This window comes from Platichthys flesus, chromosome 1 (assembly GCF_949316205.1).
Source record: "Platichthys flesus chromosome 1, fPlaFle2.1, whole genome shotgun sequence".
In the NCBI taxonomy this organism is placed as follows: Eukaryota; Metazoa; Chordata; class Actinopteri; order Pleuronectiformes; family Pleuronectidae; genus Platichthys; species Platichthys flesus.
Window position 1 is genome coordinate 21,957,626 of NC_084945.1, and position 18,142 is coordinate 21,975,767.

At 42.0% G+C, this 18,142-nt stretch overlaps 1 protein-coding gene across 8 annotated transcripts in view; it reads left to right on the forward strand.

Annotated features, from left to right (window-relative positions):
* chd9 (chromodomain helicase DNA binding protein 9) overlaps nucleotides 1-18,142 on the forward strand; it is an 82,251-nt gene that overhangs the window by 60,109 nt on the left and 4,000 nt on the right. For 5 of the 8 annotated variants that reach the window (XM_062388880.1, XM_062388888.1, XM_062388894.1 and 2 more), the window contains 23 exons: nucleotides 1,083-1,293; nucleotides 2,166-2,361; nucleotides 2,480-2,665; nucleotides 3,538-3,723; nucleotides 3,921-4,031; nucleotides 4,179-4,378; nucleotides 4,822-5,021; nucleotides 5,152-5,311; nucleotides 9,325-9,414; nucleotides 10,194-10,297; nucleotides 10,653-10,770; nucleotides 10,911-10,968; nucleotides 11,138-11,186; nucleotides 11,295-11,547; nucleotides 11,683-11,888; nucleotides 12,679-13,548; nucleotides 13,868-14,037; nucleotides 14,471-14,701; nucleotides 15,610-15,787; nucleotides 16,371-16,519; nucleotides 16,676-16,906; nucleotides 17,115-17,264; nucleotides 17,729-17,833. In XM_062388880.1, coding sequence (XP_062244864.1) covers nucleotides 1,083-1,293; nucleotides 2,166-2,361; nucleotides 2,480-2,665; nucleotides 3,538-3,723; nucleotides 3,921-4,031; nucleotides 4,179-4,378; nucleotides 4,822-5,021; nucleotides 5,152-5,311; nucleotides 9,325-9,414; nucleotides 10,194-10,297; nucleotides 10,653-10,770; nucleotides 10,911-10,968; nucleotides 11,138-11,186; nucleotides 11,295-11,547; nucleotides 11,683-11,888; nucleotides 12,679-13,548; nucleotides 13,868-14,037; nucleotides 14,471-14,701; nucleotides 15,610-15,787; nucleotides 16,371-16,519; nucleotides 16,676-16,906; nucleotides 17,115-17,264; nucleotides 17,729-17,833 — 4,412 coding nt within the window. The remainder of the gene's footprint in view (nucleotides 1-1,082; nucleotides 1,294-2,165; nucleotides 2,362-2,479; nucleotides 2,666-3,537; nucleotides 3,724-3,920; nucleotides 4,032-4,178; nucleotides 4,379-4,821; nucleotides 5,022-5,151; nucleotides 5,312-9,324; nucleotides 9,415-10,193; nucleotides 10,298-10,652; nucleotides 10,771-10,910; nucleotides 10,969-11,137; nucleotides 11,187-11,294; nucleotides 11,548-11,682; nucleotides 11,889-12,678; nucleotides 13,549-13,867; nucleotides 14,038-14,470; nucleotides 14,702-15,609; nucleotides 15,788-16,370; nucleotides 16,520-16,675; nucleotides 16,907-17,114; nucleotides 17,265-17,728; nucleotides 17,834-18,142) is intronic. The other 3 variants (XM_062388910.1, XM_062388918.1, XM_062388926.1) reach the window with 3 other exon arrangements.

Consider the following 18,142-nt stretch of genomic DNA (forward strand, 5'->3'; position numbering starts at 1 on the left):
GTCTCAGCCCAAACAAAGGATACATACATGGGATTTTTACTCTTCACATTTCACATTAAAGGGATAGTTCATCCCAAAATGAATTAATTATCTACTCACCCCTATGTTGATGGGGGTTGGTGAAGTGTCTGAGTCCACAAAACACTTCTGGAGTCTCAGGGGGTAAACTTTGTTGGAGCAGAATCCAATACAATTGAAGTAAGTGGAGTGCTTCATTAGACCTAATTAAACAACAGAAAAACCATAACATGCCTCCATACTACTCCTGTGGTTTCATCCAAGTGTCCAGAAGCCCCGACATTCATATTCGACTCGAAACGGCGTCATTTAAACCTTGTTTATAGTGTAAATGTATGCTGATAGCTTTTGACGAGGTTCATTCAGGGACAGTTGGAAATGTTAAGGTCCGCTAGCTTAGTCACTTCTGGTGGACTTTTAGACTTGGTGTAAATTATCTTGTTTCTAGTGGAATATGAATATCGGGACTACCGGACACTTGGACGACACCAAATGATCAGTATCCAGGCATGTTGTGTTTTTCCTGTTTTGTTACATCTGAAGATAGGTCCCTAATCAGCTAAACTGTATATCCCTGAAACTCCAGAAGTGTTTTCTGGACTCAAACATTCACCCACCCCGCCTTCCATCGGCATAGGGGTGCGTGGATAATGAGTTAATTTTTGGCTCTGGGTGAACTATCCCTTTAAATCACACTTTTTCCAAACAAGGGAAATGAATGAAAATGGGGTGTCTATTGAGTTGAACCTGAAGTGGAACCTGCAGCGAAATTCTGAAGAGAAAACCTCAGTTTTCGAACTAAATCATGCCTCAATAAATCAAAGTAGTGCTGCGCCATGTGTAAATTAAGTAAAAGTAATGCATTTTAAAACTATCACTACTACATTCATTGTCTCTAGTTTTTTTTGTGCCCCTGCACAGTGAATTTTTGCTGCTTGAGTACAACTGTAAAGCTCTGATCATCATGAATTAAAATGTAGGCAAATGAAATAAAATCTTGTTCTTGTCAACTCAAGAAGCACTAAAACACTATATTGCCTGTGTATCCGTGTTTGTTCTCTCAGGGGCAGAAGAGAAGATCATGGAGGATTTCAGGGAAGTTTACAGCCCCACTGCCATCGACTTTCACCTGCAGGCCATGGTGCAGTCTGCCGGGAAGCTGGTCCTCATTGACAAACTGCTGCCAAAGATGAAGGCAGGAGGGCACAAGGTGCTCATCTTCTCCCAGATGGTGCGCTGCCTGGACATCTTGGAAGACTACCTCATTCAGAGAAGGTAACAGATGATGAAGAATTTGTTATTTGCTTACCAATCTTAAGAATTACAGCACAGATTCTGGAAATATGAGGATAAGGATATCAACTGCTTCTGTGCTCTCAGATGGAAAGTGATCTGGGTCAGGTAATGGCCATAAAGCTAGCTCTGAGCCTTGAGAATCAAGATATGAGCTCTCACCCTGCTTCAGTCAGTGTGTCTTGCTTTGTAAATCACACAGTGTCAGCAGCATCTTGGATAAAGCCTAAAACACCCAATAGAAACCTCAATGGGAGTGATCAGAAACATTCAGACATTCACAGAGAAGGTTTTATAACTAAAATCAAGGTTTAGAATCTGATCAGATGATTTTGAATTATTAATACTACAGGATTGTTGGTTTCTGGTTATCATCTTTGTCTTTATTTTTAGTCTCAAGTCTCCTCAGTTCTTTTTTTTATCTTTGTCTATGAAGGTCCTTTTGTTGCTCTCTTGCCTCTCTCTCTCTCTCTCTGTCTCTGTCTCTGTCTCTGTCTCCTGGCTTCCCACCAGTATCAGGAGCAAATCGTAAACTATTGTAAACATGTGAGATGCTGCACAGCGCAGACCTCAGTCAGGGTTCAGCAGCAGGTTTCAGAAGCCCTCAGGGCTACACCGCAGTAGACAGGAGAGTGTTCCTGTAAGGTTCCTCCTGAGTTGAAGTGGAATACCCTGGGGAGGGCAGGAAGGGTCACATTGTGGGAGGGGGTGAAAGTGGACACAATGATAAAAAGGCTTAACTGCTCCTTATAGGAACAGGTTTATCCTTCAGGATGTAGTTTCCCAGGTGTTGATGGGAGTCCATAAGTGCCATGGCTGTAATGGTGGGATAATGGTTCATGTCTGTCTTGTAGGTACCTATATGAGCGGATAGATGGACGTGTGCGTGGGAATATGCGGCAGGCTGCCATCGACCGCTTCAGTAAGCCCGACTCAGACCGCTTTGTTTTCTTGCTGTGTACACGGGCTGGTGGACTGGGAATCAACCTCACGGCAGCAGACACCTGTATCATTTTTGACTCTGACTGGAACCCACAGAACGACCTGCAGGTACGAGAGAGACACATGACACTCACTTAACAGTAGTATTATTACCTGGCAACAAGATACTGTGTTTGACATACTACTCATTCAAGAGCATGTACATTTAACTTTCAATCCACCATAGGCCCAGGCTCGCTGCCACCGGATTGGTCAGAACAAGGCGGTGAAGGTGTATCGCCTGATCACCAGGAACTCGTACGAGCGGGAAATGTTTGATCGTGCCAGCCTCAAACTTGGCCTGGACAAAGCAGTGCTGCAGAGCATGAGTGGTCGAGACAACAGCCTGGGAGGAGGAGGTGCTGGGGGAGGGGTAAGTTATTTTTGAGGATTCCACAAATGATTTGGAACAGAGCATTTCAATTAACCTCATATCATTTTGTTATTCGCAAAGGTGTTCATGTACTGAAATATTTAGTTATCAAACCATTCCACGAACTGGTGCCGCACTAGGATATCATTTACAATTTTTTTATTGAGACCTAACTTAACACTCATTTTATTATCCATGTTTTTCTACTTGGTGTACCTTGACTCCTGGATTGGATTTATCAGTCACTACACAATTACAAGGAAAATCAAATAAGTAAATCTTTGAATTAAATTAAATTAGTGAAAATTATGGACAAAACATTGAGGTTTTGTTTTGTTCAATTGTTTTTTCAACAAAATAAAAGTCTACGGTTTCTTTTGATGACATCAGAGCGACACTGTGACAGATGGCAGATAAAACAGGACGCCAAGCAAAGACACAGAGCTGATAAATTTTTTTTTAACATTTTCAATTGAAATGCACCCAATCCTATTAATCTAATTTTCTTTTGAGGGAGTGTGTCAACAGTGTGTAAAGTGTGTAGGGGGATACTTAGCTGCGTTTGATCTCTTCTGAGAATTATCTGAACTATAAGGAGGTTGAGCTATTAGCAGGTTTCCACATCTGGTCTGACTGAACATCATTGCATACTAAACAGCTGCTTAGATTTTAAACATGGCTGCTTATACAATTTTAATAATCCAGTGTGTTTGTGTGTGTACATTAAACAGGCTTAGTCTCAAAGGAGTGTGTGGTATTAGGATCCACGCTGTTCTATTTCTATCAATATTTTTCTCCAGTATCGTTTATTTTTATTTATTGGATATAGTTTCTTGATCCTAACTGTTCGTCCTCGCTCCTTTGTCTCCCAGGCAGTGCAGCAGCAGCTGTCTAAGAAGGAGATCGAGGATCTCTTGCGACGTGGTGCTTACGGGGCCATCATGGATGATGAGGATGAAGGGGCCAAATTCTGCGAGGAGGACATCGACCAGATCCTCCAACGCAGGACAAAGACCATCACCATAGAGTCTGAAGGACGAGGCTCCACCTTTGCTAAGGTTAATTAAATTGTTAAATAATACTATGCTAACACAAGGGCTGTTAATTGGAGCTTCATTTGATGTGTTATTTCAGACAACTTTATATATCTTTCATCAATTTACAAATCTCAAGCTGTTTCATGTTTTAGACATGAAACAAATACACGAGAATCTGTAAATCTGATGATTAATCTGATTATGATGTTTGCTTTCAGGCCAGTTTTGTGGCATCTGGAAACCGCACAGACATTTCTCTGGATGACCCCAACTTCTGGGACAAGTGGGCCCAAAAGGCCGACCTCGATATGGATATGGTCAATGGCAGGGTAAGAACCATCAACACAAATTATACAGTCTACAGAATAAGGATAATTAGGACACTGCACAAATAGATGTTGCATCTTGCAAAGAAATACCTCATCCAAATCCCCTTTGCTGAAATCCTGTTTACCATCCTATTTCCCTCTCTACAGAATAGTTTGGTGATCGATACTCCTCGGGTCAGAAAACAGACTAGGCCATTCAGCGCCACCAAGGATGAGCTGGCGGAGCTTTCAGAGGGCGACAGTGACAGTGACGAAACCAAACCGAAGCTCCGGCGAAACCATGACCGACTCAACAGCTACGGGCGCACAGAGTGTTTCAGAGTAGAGAAGAACCTGCTTGTATACGGGTAAGAAGATTTGAAGCAGTAGAAGTTGTGGTGATGATCAACAAAGTTAAGTGAATGTTAAATAATACAGGAAAGAAATATTCAACTTTATATTTCCATAAAATCCAATTTAACCAAAGGCAATATGGTTTCATGCAAGTAATAGAATACTAGAAACAAGATATAGACACTGACAAACATCCAATAAAACAATGACAACTAACTAACACTATAAAACACCGTAAAAGAGCTGTTCATTTGCGCTCAGCTAAAAGGGAAAACATATTAAAAGTAATAATAAATAAAGAAATCAATGAAGTAGTTCACATCGCTGTAACCTTTAAGTTTTCAGTCAATGTTTTGTTTGTTTTTATTCATGTGCCAAGATGCATGGAATTGAATAGAATTTCCCTAGTGTAACCAAACAAATGTTACCTCGTCTAAATCTTGCATTCTTTTTCAAGGTGGGGTCGATGGAAAGACATTCTTAACCATGGGCGTTTTAAGAAGCAGTTAACAGACCGGGATGTAGAGTCGATCTGCAGGGCTCTACTGGCATACTGCCTGGTCCATTATCGTGGAGATGACAAAATCAAAAGCTTTATGTGGGACCTGATTGCTCCGACTGAGGATGGACAAACCAAGGAGCTGCAGAATCACCTCGGTGAGTCTTGGGACTTAACTCTATCAGTTAGCTGTCTCTATAGTTATAGACTGAACCAAATAGACTTTAGGATGTTACCTAATGTTCTATAGTGCACTTTTTGACTTTCTACCTCTTCTTCTTCCACTAGGTTTATCTGCCCCAGTCCCCCGGGGCAGAAAGGGTAAGAAGATGAAGACACAGTCGAGTGCTTTTGACATCCACAAAGCAGAGTGGCTCAGGAAACACAACCCGGAGCACATGCTGCAGGACGATGGCTACAAGAAACACCTCAAACACCACTGCAACAAGTAAGTGTTTCCTGATGCCTCTTTGTTACCTCCGCTAAGGTGGTTAGTACTACAGTACTACATTAGTACTAATGTTTTCACCACTGTTCCCACCAACTGGAATAACCACCACAAGTCTGGTGGATGGATGTGATAGGGTCAGGAAAGAACCCATAAAATGTTGGTGTGGATCCGAAACGGGGTGTGACTTTTTTTTTCTTCACTTTTACATGATGATATAGGGTGTCTTCCAACATCTTCAGTGTTTTCTCTTTAGTACGTGAAATCTGGTGCAGCTTGATTGAACTGAAAGGGACAGTTGGGCCGTGGCGGAGGTACGTGCTCTACTGAGTGCTACTCTAGATCATGCTGCACACACAATGTGACACCTTTCATCATTCACACCATGTGGAGCACTTTTTATAGACATTTCAACATCACCAAATTATAAGCAACAACTCTTTATACCACTCTCGATCATCCAAAGTAGTGTCATCAGTTGTGTTATCAGATTAAAGTGGCAGTTGTCTTTTAATTCTTTAATTTGCTTACAGTTCACATGGTGGTTCTGCTGTTGGGTTGTTGTATCTTGCAGGGTTGAGGCTGTGTGAGTTCTTGTGCCTGTGTATGAACATTCAGGCTGTTATAGTGATGGGCAGGTGCTCATTATTCTCTCATGGCACATATTGTATCTGTTTGTTTTTAATAGAATGAAGCCTAAGTGTATGAAAATACAATTTGCACATGGCTCAAATTTAAAACTGCAGCACCTCCAAGCCAAAGTAATTAGGAGGCATTAAAACGTCTATTGGAGGCGACAGTTTACTGATTCATTACCGGACGTGCATCACATCTTGACCAGCTGACTGATTCAAATCTTAATGAGACTTCAGCCCGGCTAATGGTCGTCATAGATCTCTCTTATTTACAGACAGAGGAGAAAAAAGATAACTGCTATCAAAACATGGGCTGCTGAGAAATACAGCCAAATAGATGGCTTCTTTCCTTTTTTTTTTAAAGGGTGGGCGTTGTGTCCATAAGGCTTTTTGACACAGAGTGCTGCAGCTTCCATAGAAAGTTCCTCATTGTGTTCCGGGGCAGTAGTGCTGAATCCAGGGATTGTCCAATACGTGACAAGCTGGGCAGACAGGCACACGCAGTCAGTGCTGTTTGCTGACCTCTGCGTTTTCACTTCGAGGACCTGGAATGTGACTGGTTGGGTGGGCGGTGTGCGATGATGCATTCACTATCTTCCTTATGGTGCAATCAATGCAGGAATGAGGGTCTCACGCACGAGTGGAAACTATAGGAAGTATTGCGGAAATATCCTGATAGTGTCCAGATGTGTGAAAGAAAAAAACTAAAAGGTTGAAAACTCAGATTTTCATGAGTTTTCTTAGTTTACAAGCACTTTGCCTGTGTTTTTTAAATACAAATATCAGTGTCTAGTACACTACAAAGATATAAGACTGACAATTTTATCAGACAAGATAAAGCTTTGAGAAAGCACATCAAAATGTTTATGCATTTTAAATGAGAATTAGGTATTTGGTTCAGTATCTCCCTGTTTCATTGGTTGTCTTCTGTGAAGAGGCCACGATGGATTATCTGCATGCCGCTCATGTCATGCATACATGCCGTGTTTGCAGCCAAAAGACGGCGTGTGACTGTGCTGGGATCCTCCACAGGCTCTCTCTCTCTTTAAGTGAACCACATCACACTCCCACAGACACTGACAAACAAAAGGCACGGAGAGAGTGATGATGAAGTGCCGTGCTGACAGGCGGGGGGAAGCGGCATCTGCTCCTGGGCGGGTCCGGGCCCACAGGAGGATAAAGGGGTTTAGGAGGGAGAGGGAGGAAGTTCAAGACTTTGATTTACCAGTGCTGCTAGTCCAGACCGGTCACCACAGACATCCATCACTCCGACAAACAGACAGACCTCAGAGCCTTGCAGTGTTTTTTCCTGGTCCTGTCAGAGAATCAGGGAAGGATGTGGAGCTCATTTATAACTATATTCAGCTGAGTTACAGCAGACGAAAGATGGGGCGCCTGCTTCTCTAAATTTAAGTGTAGCAGTACGTAGTTTTTTTCAGTGCTCTTGAAAGAAGAGCTGCATTGTAGAGAAGCCTTGGCAGGAGTGTCCACAGGTCCAGGTGGAATGATGGATGAATATGGTAACGCATACATCGCGAACCGTTCATCTTATCGGGTTTGCACTAACCACGTGTATTGTCATTAGTCCAGTGAAGAGCAGTGTCAAATTTAGTGTGATTTGGACACAGGATACGTTCAATATTAATAAATTTGCGGATAAACAGGTGACTTAGTGCCTTGCAGCCAGTGGGGAGGGGGCAGCGTGCCCTCAGTCCTTGGATCCAGTTGAACATGCCTTCTTCTACATTCTCTGATAAACTACAGCAGCAGTTGGCAGCTAGGTCAAACCACGGGTCAAAATCACAGGCAGAATTTTTTTTTTTACCATATCAGACTAACCAAGATATTCATGGGAGCTGCAGGTGCTGATCTCCCTTATAGCAGCAACCATTATAAGATCACCTCCTGTTTGTCCATTTGTCTTCCAAGTTAAAACATGACATTCGCTTAGTTGCTGCAATTCTTAATATCGAGCTGAATTACAGAGCTTTTTTTTTTAGCTCTTTAATAGCCAACATGCAATGTATGAAAAAACACAGGCTCAGTAAATCAATCAAACTTATGCACAAACCCCACAGGCAGGATACATACAACATTTTTGTCACTCTGCACCATCGACTGTTTATAATGTTCAGCACTCAGACAAAAACAAAGGGCAAGGTATATTGTAGAACTGTTTGAGGAGGACACACTAATGAATAGGAAATTCTGGAGTGGTTCCGGAGCTTTAACACAGGAAAAGTAAACAGTCCATTCCAAACAGGCAGGCTTAGTAAAGAAACATCAGTAATAATAAGAATTATGTATTTAACAAATTATGATATTGTATGTGTAATTTGCAATGATTTGGTTAAAAAATGTCATGTTTTAATCTGAGAGCTTTAATATTATGTTTCTGTCTGGATCTTTCCTTAATCCCCCTGCTCATCTGACTATGTCACACATCCTCTGAGATGCAGCCATTCTATAAGTCTACTGTAATTGTAGGACAATTAATAGCCCCATAGCAATAAGAGCAATCCGCAGAAAATGCACTCTTTTCATGCCAGAAATCCTTAAAGCTCTGCGCCACATTTTTTTTTCCCAACGGCAGACATTACACCATGGAATTTGAAAATCGTTTTGTGTTCATACAAAATGATTACACAGAGCCCTTTCTACATTAAGCGAAATCTCAAGGCATGTCAGACGTTATAGCCTGGAACATCATCGCACGGAGGTTGCCACCACTTATCTACGTCTGTGCTCAAAACCTACTGGCTGGGATGTGTGATCATGCATCACAGAGCTAATGTCTCCCTGGTGAGTCACCCTCCCTCTACCTTGTCAGCCTCGACTTCCCAGCCTTCATCTACTGCCAGAGCACAGCCATATGACGAGTGGAGAAAGACTTGTGTGCATGTGTGAGTGTGTGTGTTCGCCCTAAGAGCCTGGATGTTGAGCTGCTCATGACTCACTGTGATGTCACCATACAATAATGTCGATACAATAAGTCACCAAGGTAATTGATTGTATACTTGTCAATCAGCCCGAGTTAGTTAGTGTGTGTCCTGCTTTGTGGGCTGCACAACTAATGATGTATAGCTGTTCTCTGCTCATTCTCTGTACAATGTGAATATGATATGTATGATATACATGATATATATATATATATATCAATATATATATTCAAAAGTGTAATTGCTGTAGTGTACAGGAGTGAAATGACAGATTTATACTGTACGATTTTAGAATTTCATCTGGATTGTACCACATTTCACTAATTTGGATTGTGGTCAACAGGTTGTGTGTTAGCTCTGTGTGTGTTTTGTGTGAGGGTTCTGCTCACTCAGCGTTTGTTGTTTGCTTTGTTGTGACCGCTTGGTTTTGTCTGTGCAGGGTGCTGCTCAGGGTCAGAATGCTCTACTACCTGAAACAAGAGGTGATAGGAAGCCAGGCCCAGAATGTGCTGGATGGCGTGGACTCCAGGTGAGCTCAACTTTGACCTTATTCACAGTTACTTACTTTACATGTGCATCCTCTTTTTATGCTTTTATACAACTTTCAAGTCTCAGGACTCTTAATTTCTTATTTATTTAATTAAAAAAATATAACAGTAATAAAAGATCATGGTACACGATACTTAACACTCTGCAAAGTACGGTTATGGAAATGCTCAGATACAAGAAAAGTAGATTCAGATGGATATCAGCTTTAATAATTGTATAATTGGTAGAGTATAGTTTCCATATCGAGTTGAAGTTATTGTCTTACTATGTTTTTCTGGAGTTAAAATTGTGGTCATTAGCATATGATATCAACCTGTTGAAGGAAGAAACAGCTGAGCAGCTAAATTAATAAGACGGTCCTAGGGCTCCACCTGCTGGTGGAAGATGTAATTCTGTCGTCTGTGATTTGTCAAAACTACTGCTGAAGAGGAAAACACCATCTAGATCAGTTTTTTATAAATTGCTTTACAGTTCTCATTTTGTTGTTTCACAATGAAAATAAAAATCCTTAAAAATAGGAATGGACAATATCTATTTATAAAGACATATGATAATACATGTGAAGACCTTTTTACAATATTTGTATATATAAGTCGAAGCGAAATAAACTCTGCATAGCTTTGGGTCCTGAGATCAGTTGCTTCCTGCCACAGTTCAATTGCACAGAGTCAGGAACTATGCCAGGTTGTTGGATATCAGTTAATTAATAAAATCAATAAAAATGATCCCACATAATATCTGTCCAACTCTCCTCCTCAGTGAGATAAAGATTTGGGTGCCAGAGCCCGACCATTCAGAGCTGCCAGCCCTGTGGTGGGATGCCATCGCCGACAAATGTCTACTCCTGGGTATACATAAGCATGGTAAGAAACCTCAGCTCCTGCTGTGACTTGTTTTTTAGAAAGATGGTTATTTTAATACAGCTCACCTTGTTTCTACTCTACTTTCAAAGTGCTTTACAGATATGGAAGAGTCTGCATTTTACACTAATCCTTAACAAGACTGTGTGACAGTCACAGTATTTATGGTTAATGACTAATTATTTAAATGGTTGCCACTTACTACTGTGGTTTAGTGTTTTCAATTGATACCAAATGATTGTGTGGGAAATCAACCAGCTTTTGTATGTTGTGTGGTGTTTATCTATCTTTATCTAGAGTTTCCGTGTATTATCTTTTGCTTATGTCACTGTTTGCTTTTCCTCCTGTGTGCTCTCAGGTTATGAGAAGTACAACACTATTCGTGCAGACCCTAAACTGTGCTTCCTAGACCGTGTGGGGCGACCGGATGAGAAGGCCATCGCTGCCGAACAGAGAGGCAATGATTTTATGGATGGGTGGGTACATAACACCAGGGCCCACAAAACATTAAATGGATATTTTTTTTTAACATTAGCTTAAAGATATATTATTTAAATTGTTTCAGTGAAGATTGTCTGCTGCAGAAATGATAAAAACCTTACCTGTGCTTGTTTAGGGATGTGGATGATCCAGAATACAAGCCTGCTCCTGCTCTACTGAAGGACGATATGGAGGTAAGACCACAAGAAATGAAGGAGCATGTTCAACCAGAAAGAACTATTGAGTTGAGGAGATATTCCCTGTATATCTGATTGTTTGTGATTAATCATCACATTTCTTATACTTATTTAAATATGATGTGCTGGTACTGTCCTTCTCTTAAATGAACTTCTTCTCATGCAGGATGACGCCTCTTCTCCTGGAGACTTGGTTGTAACTGACAATCCCGGAGGTATGTGTAATTTAATGGTGATTAACCAGCAGAAATTATACATTTATTGAAACCTGGCCATTCTCCATCCCGCGAGTTTTATTTGAATTTGTTTTGTATATTACCCAGATCCAGATGCAGTTCCAGTGAGAGAAGGTGAAACCGGCTACTGGCCCTCGTCCTCGGTGTTGACCGCCAGGCTGAGGCGTCTGATCACAGCCTCCCAGCGATACACCAAAAGTCGGCAAATCCTCCACATCCACCAGTCTCAGTCTCAATCCCAGCAGCCTATGATACTGTCTGCTCCGCTCTGCCCACTGCCCCCCACCCTCAACGACACCCTCAACCCCAAGATGGCTGCTAAGATCGAACGCCAACAAAGGTAACACCTTCAGATCAAATCAACAATTAGATTAGCAATAAAATGTAACTCTTGCCGTTTTGACCAAAAACTTTGTAGTGTGTTTGACTTTCTGTGTGAAACCTTTTTACAATGTAACTTGTCCTTATTTCTCAGGTGGACCAGGCGAGAAGAAGCTGACTTCTACCGGGTAGTCTCCACTTTCGGAGTTGTTTTCGATCCAACCCTCGGCTGCTTCGACTGGACCAAGTTCAGGGCCATGGCTCGGCTACACAAGAAGACTGACGAGAGCTTGCAGAAATACCTGTGTGCTTTCACCGCCATGAGCCGACGGGTGTGCCGCCTGCCCCCCAAGGAAGGAGGTCAGTGGACCTTTTGCTTAAACACACAGAGACATTTAGTGAAACCCTCAGTTTTTATTTCTATACATTAATAATTATTGACTCTCAGAAGACCGTTATACTTTTGCCATTTTGATGATTACAAAAATTATGCCTGTCTAATTTCACAAAGAAATAAATGTGGATTGTTAGCCAATTCATAATAAGGGATGGTATCATTAAGATTTTTACAATACTACTACTCTTACCGATACTGCTCATCAATCTGGAATATTAAACAATATTCTTATCACATCAAGAAATAAAAAAAAAGACACATTCCCATTCATTCAGTTCATAGAGACACATTCATTTGTAAGATAACTTCAATTTAGTTAGAAATGATCAATAATAAGCACACAAATCCAGAGTACCAATAACAGAACCGATAACTTAATTATTCTGCCCAATGGCTCGTTTTGATAGCAAGTCTCTGTTCCAATACCTACTGTATTTATAAAATTGTGTATTATGCGTTGCCTGAAGTCAATGAAACACTCAAGAAGTGGTCTGTTAACATTGCTTCAGGAAGTCTTGTACTACATGTACTGTTGGTTGTAGATAGTTTAGAGAGGTCAGTAGCTCCCTGGTAAACAAGCTGGCTCAGCAGTGCTGAGGTAGAGGGGTTGATAAGGTTAATCATTAGTGGAAAGACAAACAGTGTGATGTTTAAACTCCTGTAATAATCAGGTCTGTGGGTTGTGCCTCAAAAGCTGTCTTCATTTCTTCTCACACACCGACTCTGACCGCTGCATCTTCCTCTTTGTTTTAGACTCTGCGGTTGACCCGTCTCTCACCATCCAGCCCATCACAGAGGAGCGAGCGTCTCGCACCCTGTACAGAGTAGAGCTGCTTCGCCAGGTGAGGGAACAAGTCCTTCGACATACATTACTTTTTGAGCGCCTGTTGCTGTGCCAGATGAGCTCTGACTTACCCGTCTGGTGGGAAGCTGGTACCCATGACCGTGATCTGCTAATTGGTGCGGCCAAGCACGGCGTGAGTCGCACAGACTACCACATTCTGAGAGACCCTGAGCTCAGCTTCATGGCTGCCCAACGCAACTACAGCCAAACTAAAACTGCACAGCAGCAATCACACACATCCACACCACTCCTCCACACTCAGCACCAGGTCCCCAGCTCGGCGTTGACAGGTTCTCCGCTGCCTCTGGTGGCCCAGAGAGACACAGAGTCCTGTGGGCTTGTGCCCAAATTGGAACCCACCTCAGAGGGGGAGGAGAGCAGGGAGAAACCGGCCGAGAGCTGGAGCCCTCGTCAAGCACCAGCTACCCCCACAGGTCTCGAAGAGAAGCCTGTTCTAGAGACGAGGGACAAGGAGACACAGATGGTGGCAGCACGAACCAAACCTCTCACACCCAACTCCTCAGAGAGGAAACCCAAGAAGGCCAGCAAGAGAAGCCGTCGGGAGACCAGGCGTGGCTCAGAGTCTAACTCAGATGGCTCCTCTTCAAGCTCTTCATCCCGCTCCTCCTCTTCATCATCTTCCTCTTCTTCCTCGTCACATTCCGGGTCCAGCTCCTCCTCTTCTTCATCTTGCTCTTCTGGCTCTTCATCAACGTCCTCTTCCTCCTCCTCATCTTCTGATGACAGCGAAAGTGAAGGAGAGGAAGGAAAGAAGAAGGGTGAGTACTCAAAGGGATAGTTCACCCAAAAATAAAAATGTATTATCTACTCCCCCCACTATGCCGATGGAGGGGTGGGTGAAGTGTTGGAGTCCATTAAACACTTAAGGAGTTTCAGGGTTGATCAGTGTTGCTGCCAAATCCAATACAATTGAAGTAGAATTGTTATTTAGGTTTTTTACATTTGAAGAATTGGTCAACATATACTTCAATTGTATTGTATTTTGTAATTATTATTAAGTAATTATTCAATTGAATTATTATATAATAATATCATACAGTATTAGATATTAATTTCTGTCTCTTGTCACGGTGTCAGTGCCTGTACCAACAAGTGTAAAGGGCTTCGATGAGGACAGCGTGGCATCACTGAGCACAACACAGGATGAAACACAGGACATTCATGTTGCTGAGAATGGAGTCAACCACAACGCCTCGCATCCTTTCCAGGGAGGAGGATACATGCTCGCTGCATCCTACTGGCCAAAGGTAAATAACTGCACATGTGATATATAAAGACAGTGACTGACTTGCAGAGAGTCAATAGCACTGCACCTGTGGATCTTCATAGTCATTATTCACCTGGTGATCAAATACAATGTGTAGTTGTCTATGATGATTTGTTTTCATGATTTAAATTAAGAAAATAAGCTGAAGATTGACATGCACCTCAGGACATATAGGTGCTGGTCTTACCGTCTTTTTTAATATTTATATTATGTGTTATATAATCTTGTTTATCAGTTTTATCCTGCCTTCAGTTTCAAAATTCTACCTGGTACAGCACCTTGCTATATATATTATATTACCAGTGTCATTATTAATATAGCATGTGGGCAATGGGGAAATCAGAGTTTGAATTTGTGGGTCATCTGTGCTGTCATTACTTTTTTTAATTTATTATACTTTTCAATTTTTTTAGGATCGTGTGATTATCAACCGCCTAGACAGCATCTGCCAGGCAGTGCTGAAGGGCAAGTGGCCGGGTACACGCCGGGTATATGAGCCTGGAGGCGCTGTGGCCTCCTTCTACACCACCAAGCTGCTGGACAACGCCAACAGCCTGTGCGAGGACCCCTCTGCCTCACCACAGGGGTCAAAGGTGACCAAGCATGTTGCAGAAAACAAGGAATTCTCAGTAAAACTCAACGATGTATGTTGATTTCTCCACTTCATTCCCTCCTCCCTCCGCTTCGCCCTAATCGTAGGACCCTACCACTTCTGCTGCCATGGCTGGTGTTAGCTGCCGCGTTCAGCATGTTGCTCTGGTTCTCTTCTTCCGTCTTTCCTTTGGGTATGATAAGTGGTTTCGGCTGCCTGGCAGGAGGAGAGATTAATTTAATAGCAGCCTCCATCTCTTTTCCCACACACTCAATATGAATTGGCCTCCGAAGCTATGATTACATCAGGACAAATCACTCAGTCGTGAGAATATAATAAGGTGCAGTTTGACGCCTCTCTAGACTAAAGGGGTCTTGCTTATGATGTAACTGAAACATAGACCTTCACTGTGGGTGTCTTCTAAAATGCAGCAACGTGGCAATTAACTCGGCGGGCTCGCTTTAATTTATTCCTCCGCTTAAATGTTTTTTTTCCGATAATGATATTTTCTTGAATTGTATGTTTTCTACCAACATAGATCCTCAAACACCTGCAGCTTGTTTCCTTTACAATCTGGACTGCATATGTAAACAGCATCTTCTCTCTGGCATGGCTTCCCAGTACAAATTACAAACAGACTCACCCACCGCCCTGCTAGCCACTACCCACTGTGTGTTTATTTGTCCCAATACTACTAACAAGAAAATGCATGAACAATATTTGCTGTTAATATATATGAATTTTTTACAATTTGACATGACATTTTCTTGTCAAAATTGAAGTAACTTGATGATAATTACTGGATAAACAAACAGATAGAGCGAGCTTCATCGTGTAATAAACAGTCTGACAAAGATTAAAATGATTAAGGGTAACGTTTTACCTCTTTATAAACCTTTTTGTTCCCTTCAACGTTTTTTCCTACACTAGTCTCACACCTTTTTTTTTGTTTGCTCACAGCAGGAGGGGGGTCTGAAGTTGACCTTCCAGAAACAAGGTCTACCTCTGAAGAGGCCCCTGGAGTCCGAGGATGGCCCTCAGGCCCAGCAGCAGTACCTGGCCCGCCTTCATGAGCTGCAGAGCGCCTCGGACACAGGGCTGGCTGATATCACCAAGCCTCAGTGCAGCTTTCAGACTGGTGCGTCCATTCGAAATACAGATACTACCCCAAAACCCATGCATATGCCTTGCTTTGAGATCTCCCCTGTTTTACTTTACCACCACTAGATGACAACAACATGTACTTTTTGGTGACTTAAAGGGATAGTCAACAAAACACTTTTGGAGTCACGGGTAAACGACCAAATCCAATACAATTTGGGGAAAAAACGTAACATGCCTCCCTACTGCTCGAGTGCGCGTGTGCATGCTGGAACGCTGCTCCGAGGGGGATATTAAAGGACATTTAGGCTTAAAACATGGTGTAAATGATGCCATTTCTTGATGAATATGAATGTCAGGCCTTGCTGACACGTGGATGACACAGCACGAGCAGTATGGAAGCATGCTGTTGTTTTTTTCTGTTTTATTTTGTCCCCTTGGACTCCAAAAGTGGTTTTTGGACTCTGCTTAGTGGTGAGTGAATAATGAGTCAATTTCAACTTTTTTCTAGTAACTAAATGTGAAAAAAACTGTAACAGCTGCTTCTCCAATTTATTTTTCATTTAAAGTTTACTTGTCTGACACAGTAGTTCATAGCTAACAGGCTGGTTCTCTTGCAGTACCTCCAGCTCTTACTGGTCAGATGAGGCTGAACGGAGTACCGGACGGCCAACCCGTGGTCAAGAAGCGAAGGGGAAGGAGGAAGAACGTAGAGGGCATGGACCTGCTCTTCATGAACAGGAGCAAAGTTCCTTCTGTTCCTGATCAGGTAAAGAGTTTTTTCAGAAAGAGGAGCACAGTGTTGTAATGCTGGTATATTTTGACAAGAAAGCAGCGCAAATATTCAGCTTGCTCTGTTTATAATGTTTAAAATAATGTAGTAAAAGTATTCTTAATGTAAATCACTGTGTCCATCTATCTCCAGGAACCTCCAGGTTGGGGGGGAATCGGCCAGTTGGGCACAGGGACGACTAGTGCACCAAGCTACAGCCAGAGCTCCAGTCAGGTCCCTGCAGACACAGAGAGCAGGGTCCCAGTCATCAACCTCAAAGATGGCACCCGCCTTGCTGGGGACGACGCCCCCAGGAGGAAAGATCTTGAACAGTGGATGCAAGAGCACCCAGGCTTTGTAGCAGATACAGGAGCTTATATTCCTGTGAGTATTTTTTTCTGTCCTCTCAATCAATATAGTAATAGTTTCTGTAGTGCCACAGGAAAGTTAACAAAATGTTTTCATCTTTAAGGGGGTTCGTATAGATGGAGGTATAGAAAAATGCCAGTGGAAGACTATTAAACTAATACTTATTTTATGTAGAAACTACCTACAGTTGGACATTTACATTTTTTTATTATTCTATATCCAGGGGGTAAATAAGATGCAAATGCAGTTCCACTTCCAGGATGGTCGGCCCAAGCAGAAGAGGCACCGCTGTAGGAATCCAAACAAGATCGACGTCAACAGCCTAACAGGAGAGGAACGAGTCCAAATCATCAACAGGAGAAACGCACGCAAGGTGAGTTTGTGTGTGGGTTTGATTGGGTTTTCAAATATTATCTTTAAAAAATTTAATTAAAATGCTTTATGTAGAGGAGAGACTGTAATAACCCCTTGTTCTGTTCCCGGAATGTAAAAATAATAACAAAGCAAAATCATCCTTTCAAAAGCTGATTTATGACTAATGACTTATGACTAGACATTACATGCTCACTTACAAATGTACAAATGAAGGACAGTTCCTTCTATAATAACAATCAAATACTTGGCAGATACATGTCTGCAGTCCTTACCATAATAAATTGAATCATTCATAAAAAGGACAGTTTACAAACAATAACACAGGGGAAGTTACATTTGATTTGTTAACCAGACTGAATAATAAGAGAAAAGACTTCTCTATGAATCTGATACAACTGTGTACTTCATACATCTGTGTATTGTGCAGTTTGCTTCATGCAGCTCAATTCTTCTTCCCTGTAGGTTGGTGGAGCCTTTGCTCCTCCTCTGAAGGATCTGTGCAGGTTCCTTCAGGAGAACCCGGAGTACGGAGTTCCACCTGAATGGGGAGATGTGGTCAAACAGTCGGTGAGTCAAACGGCAGCATGTCCACCATATAGAAACTGAAGCTGTGTCAGCAAGGAAGGCCATTTTGAACAGAATCAATAATACACTCTGTTGTGATTTCATAATTCTGTTTTTAGAGAGGTGTTGATTTAACATCATGATCATTTTGAAGGCAGATTAGTAATTGTATAATATGCTGAAAGGTGAATAAATGATTTAAGAATTAGTGTAAGGTGGGAGAGTTTAGTAGATTAGGTTGCAGCAACGCCTACAGTGTCCATGCTGGTCATAATAATTTGGCTCATCAGTCTATGTTTACCCTTTTTGTTA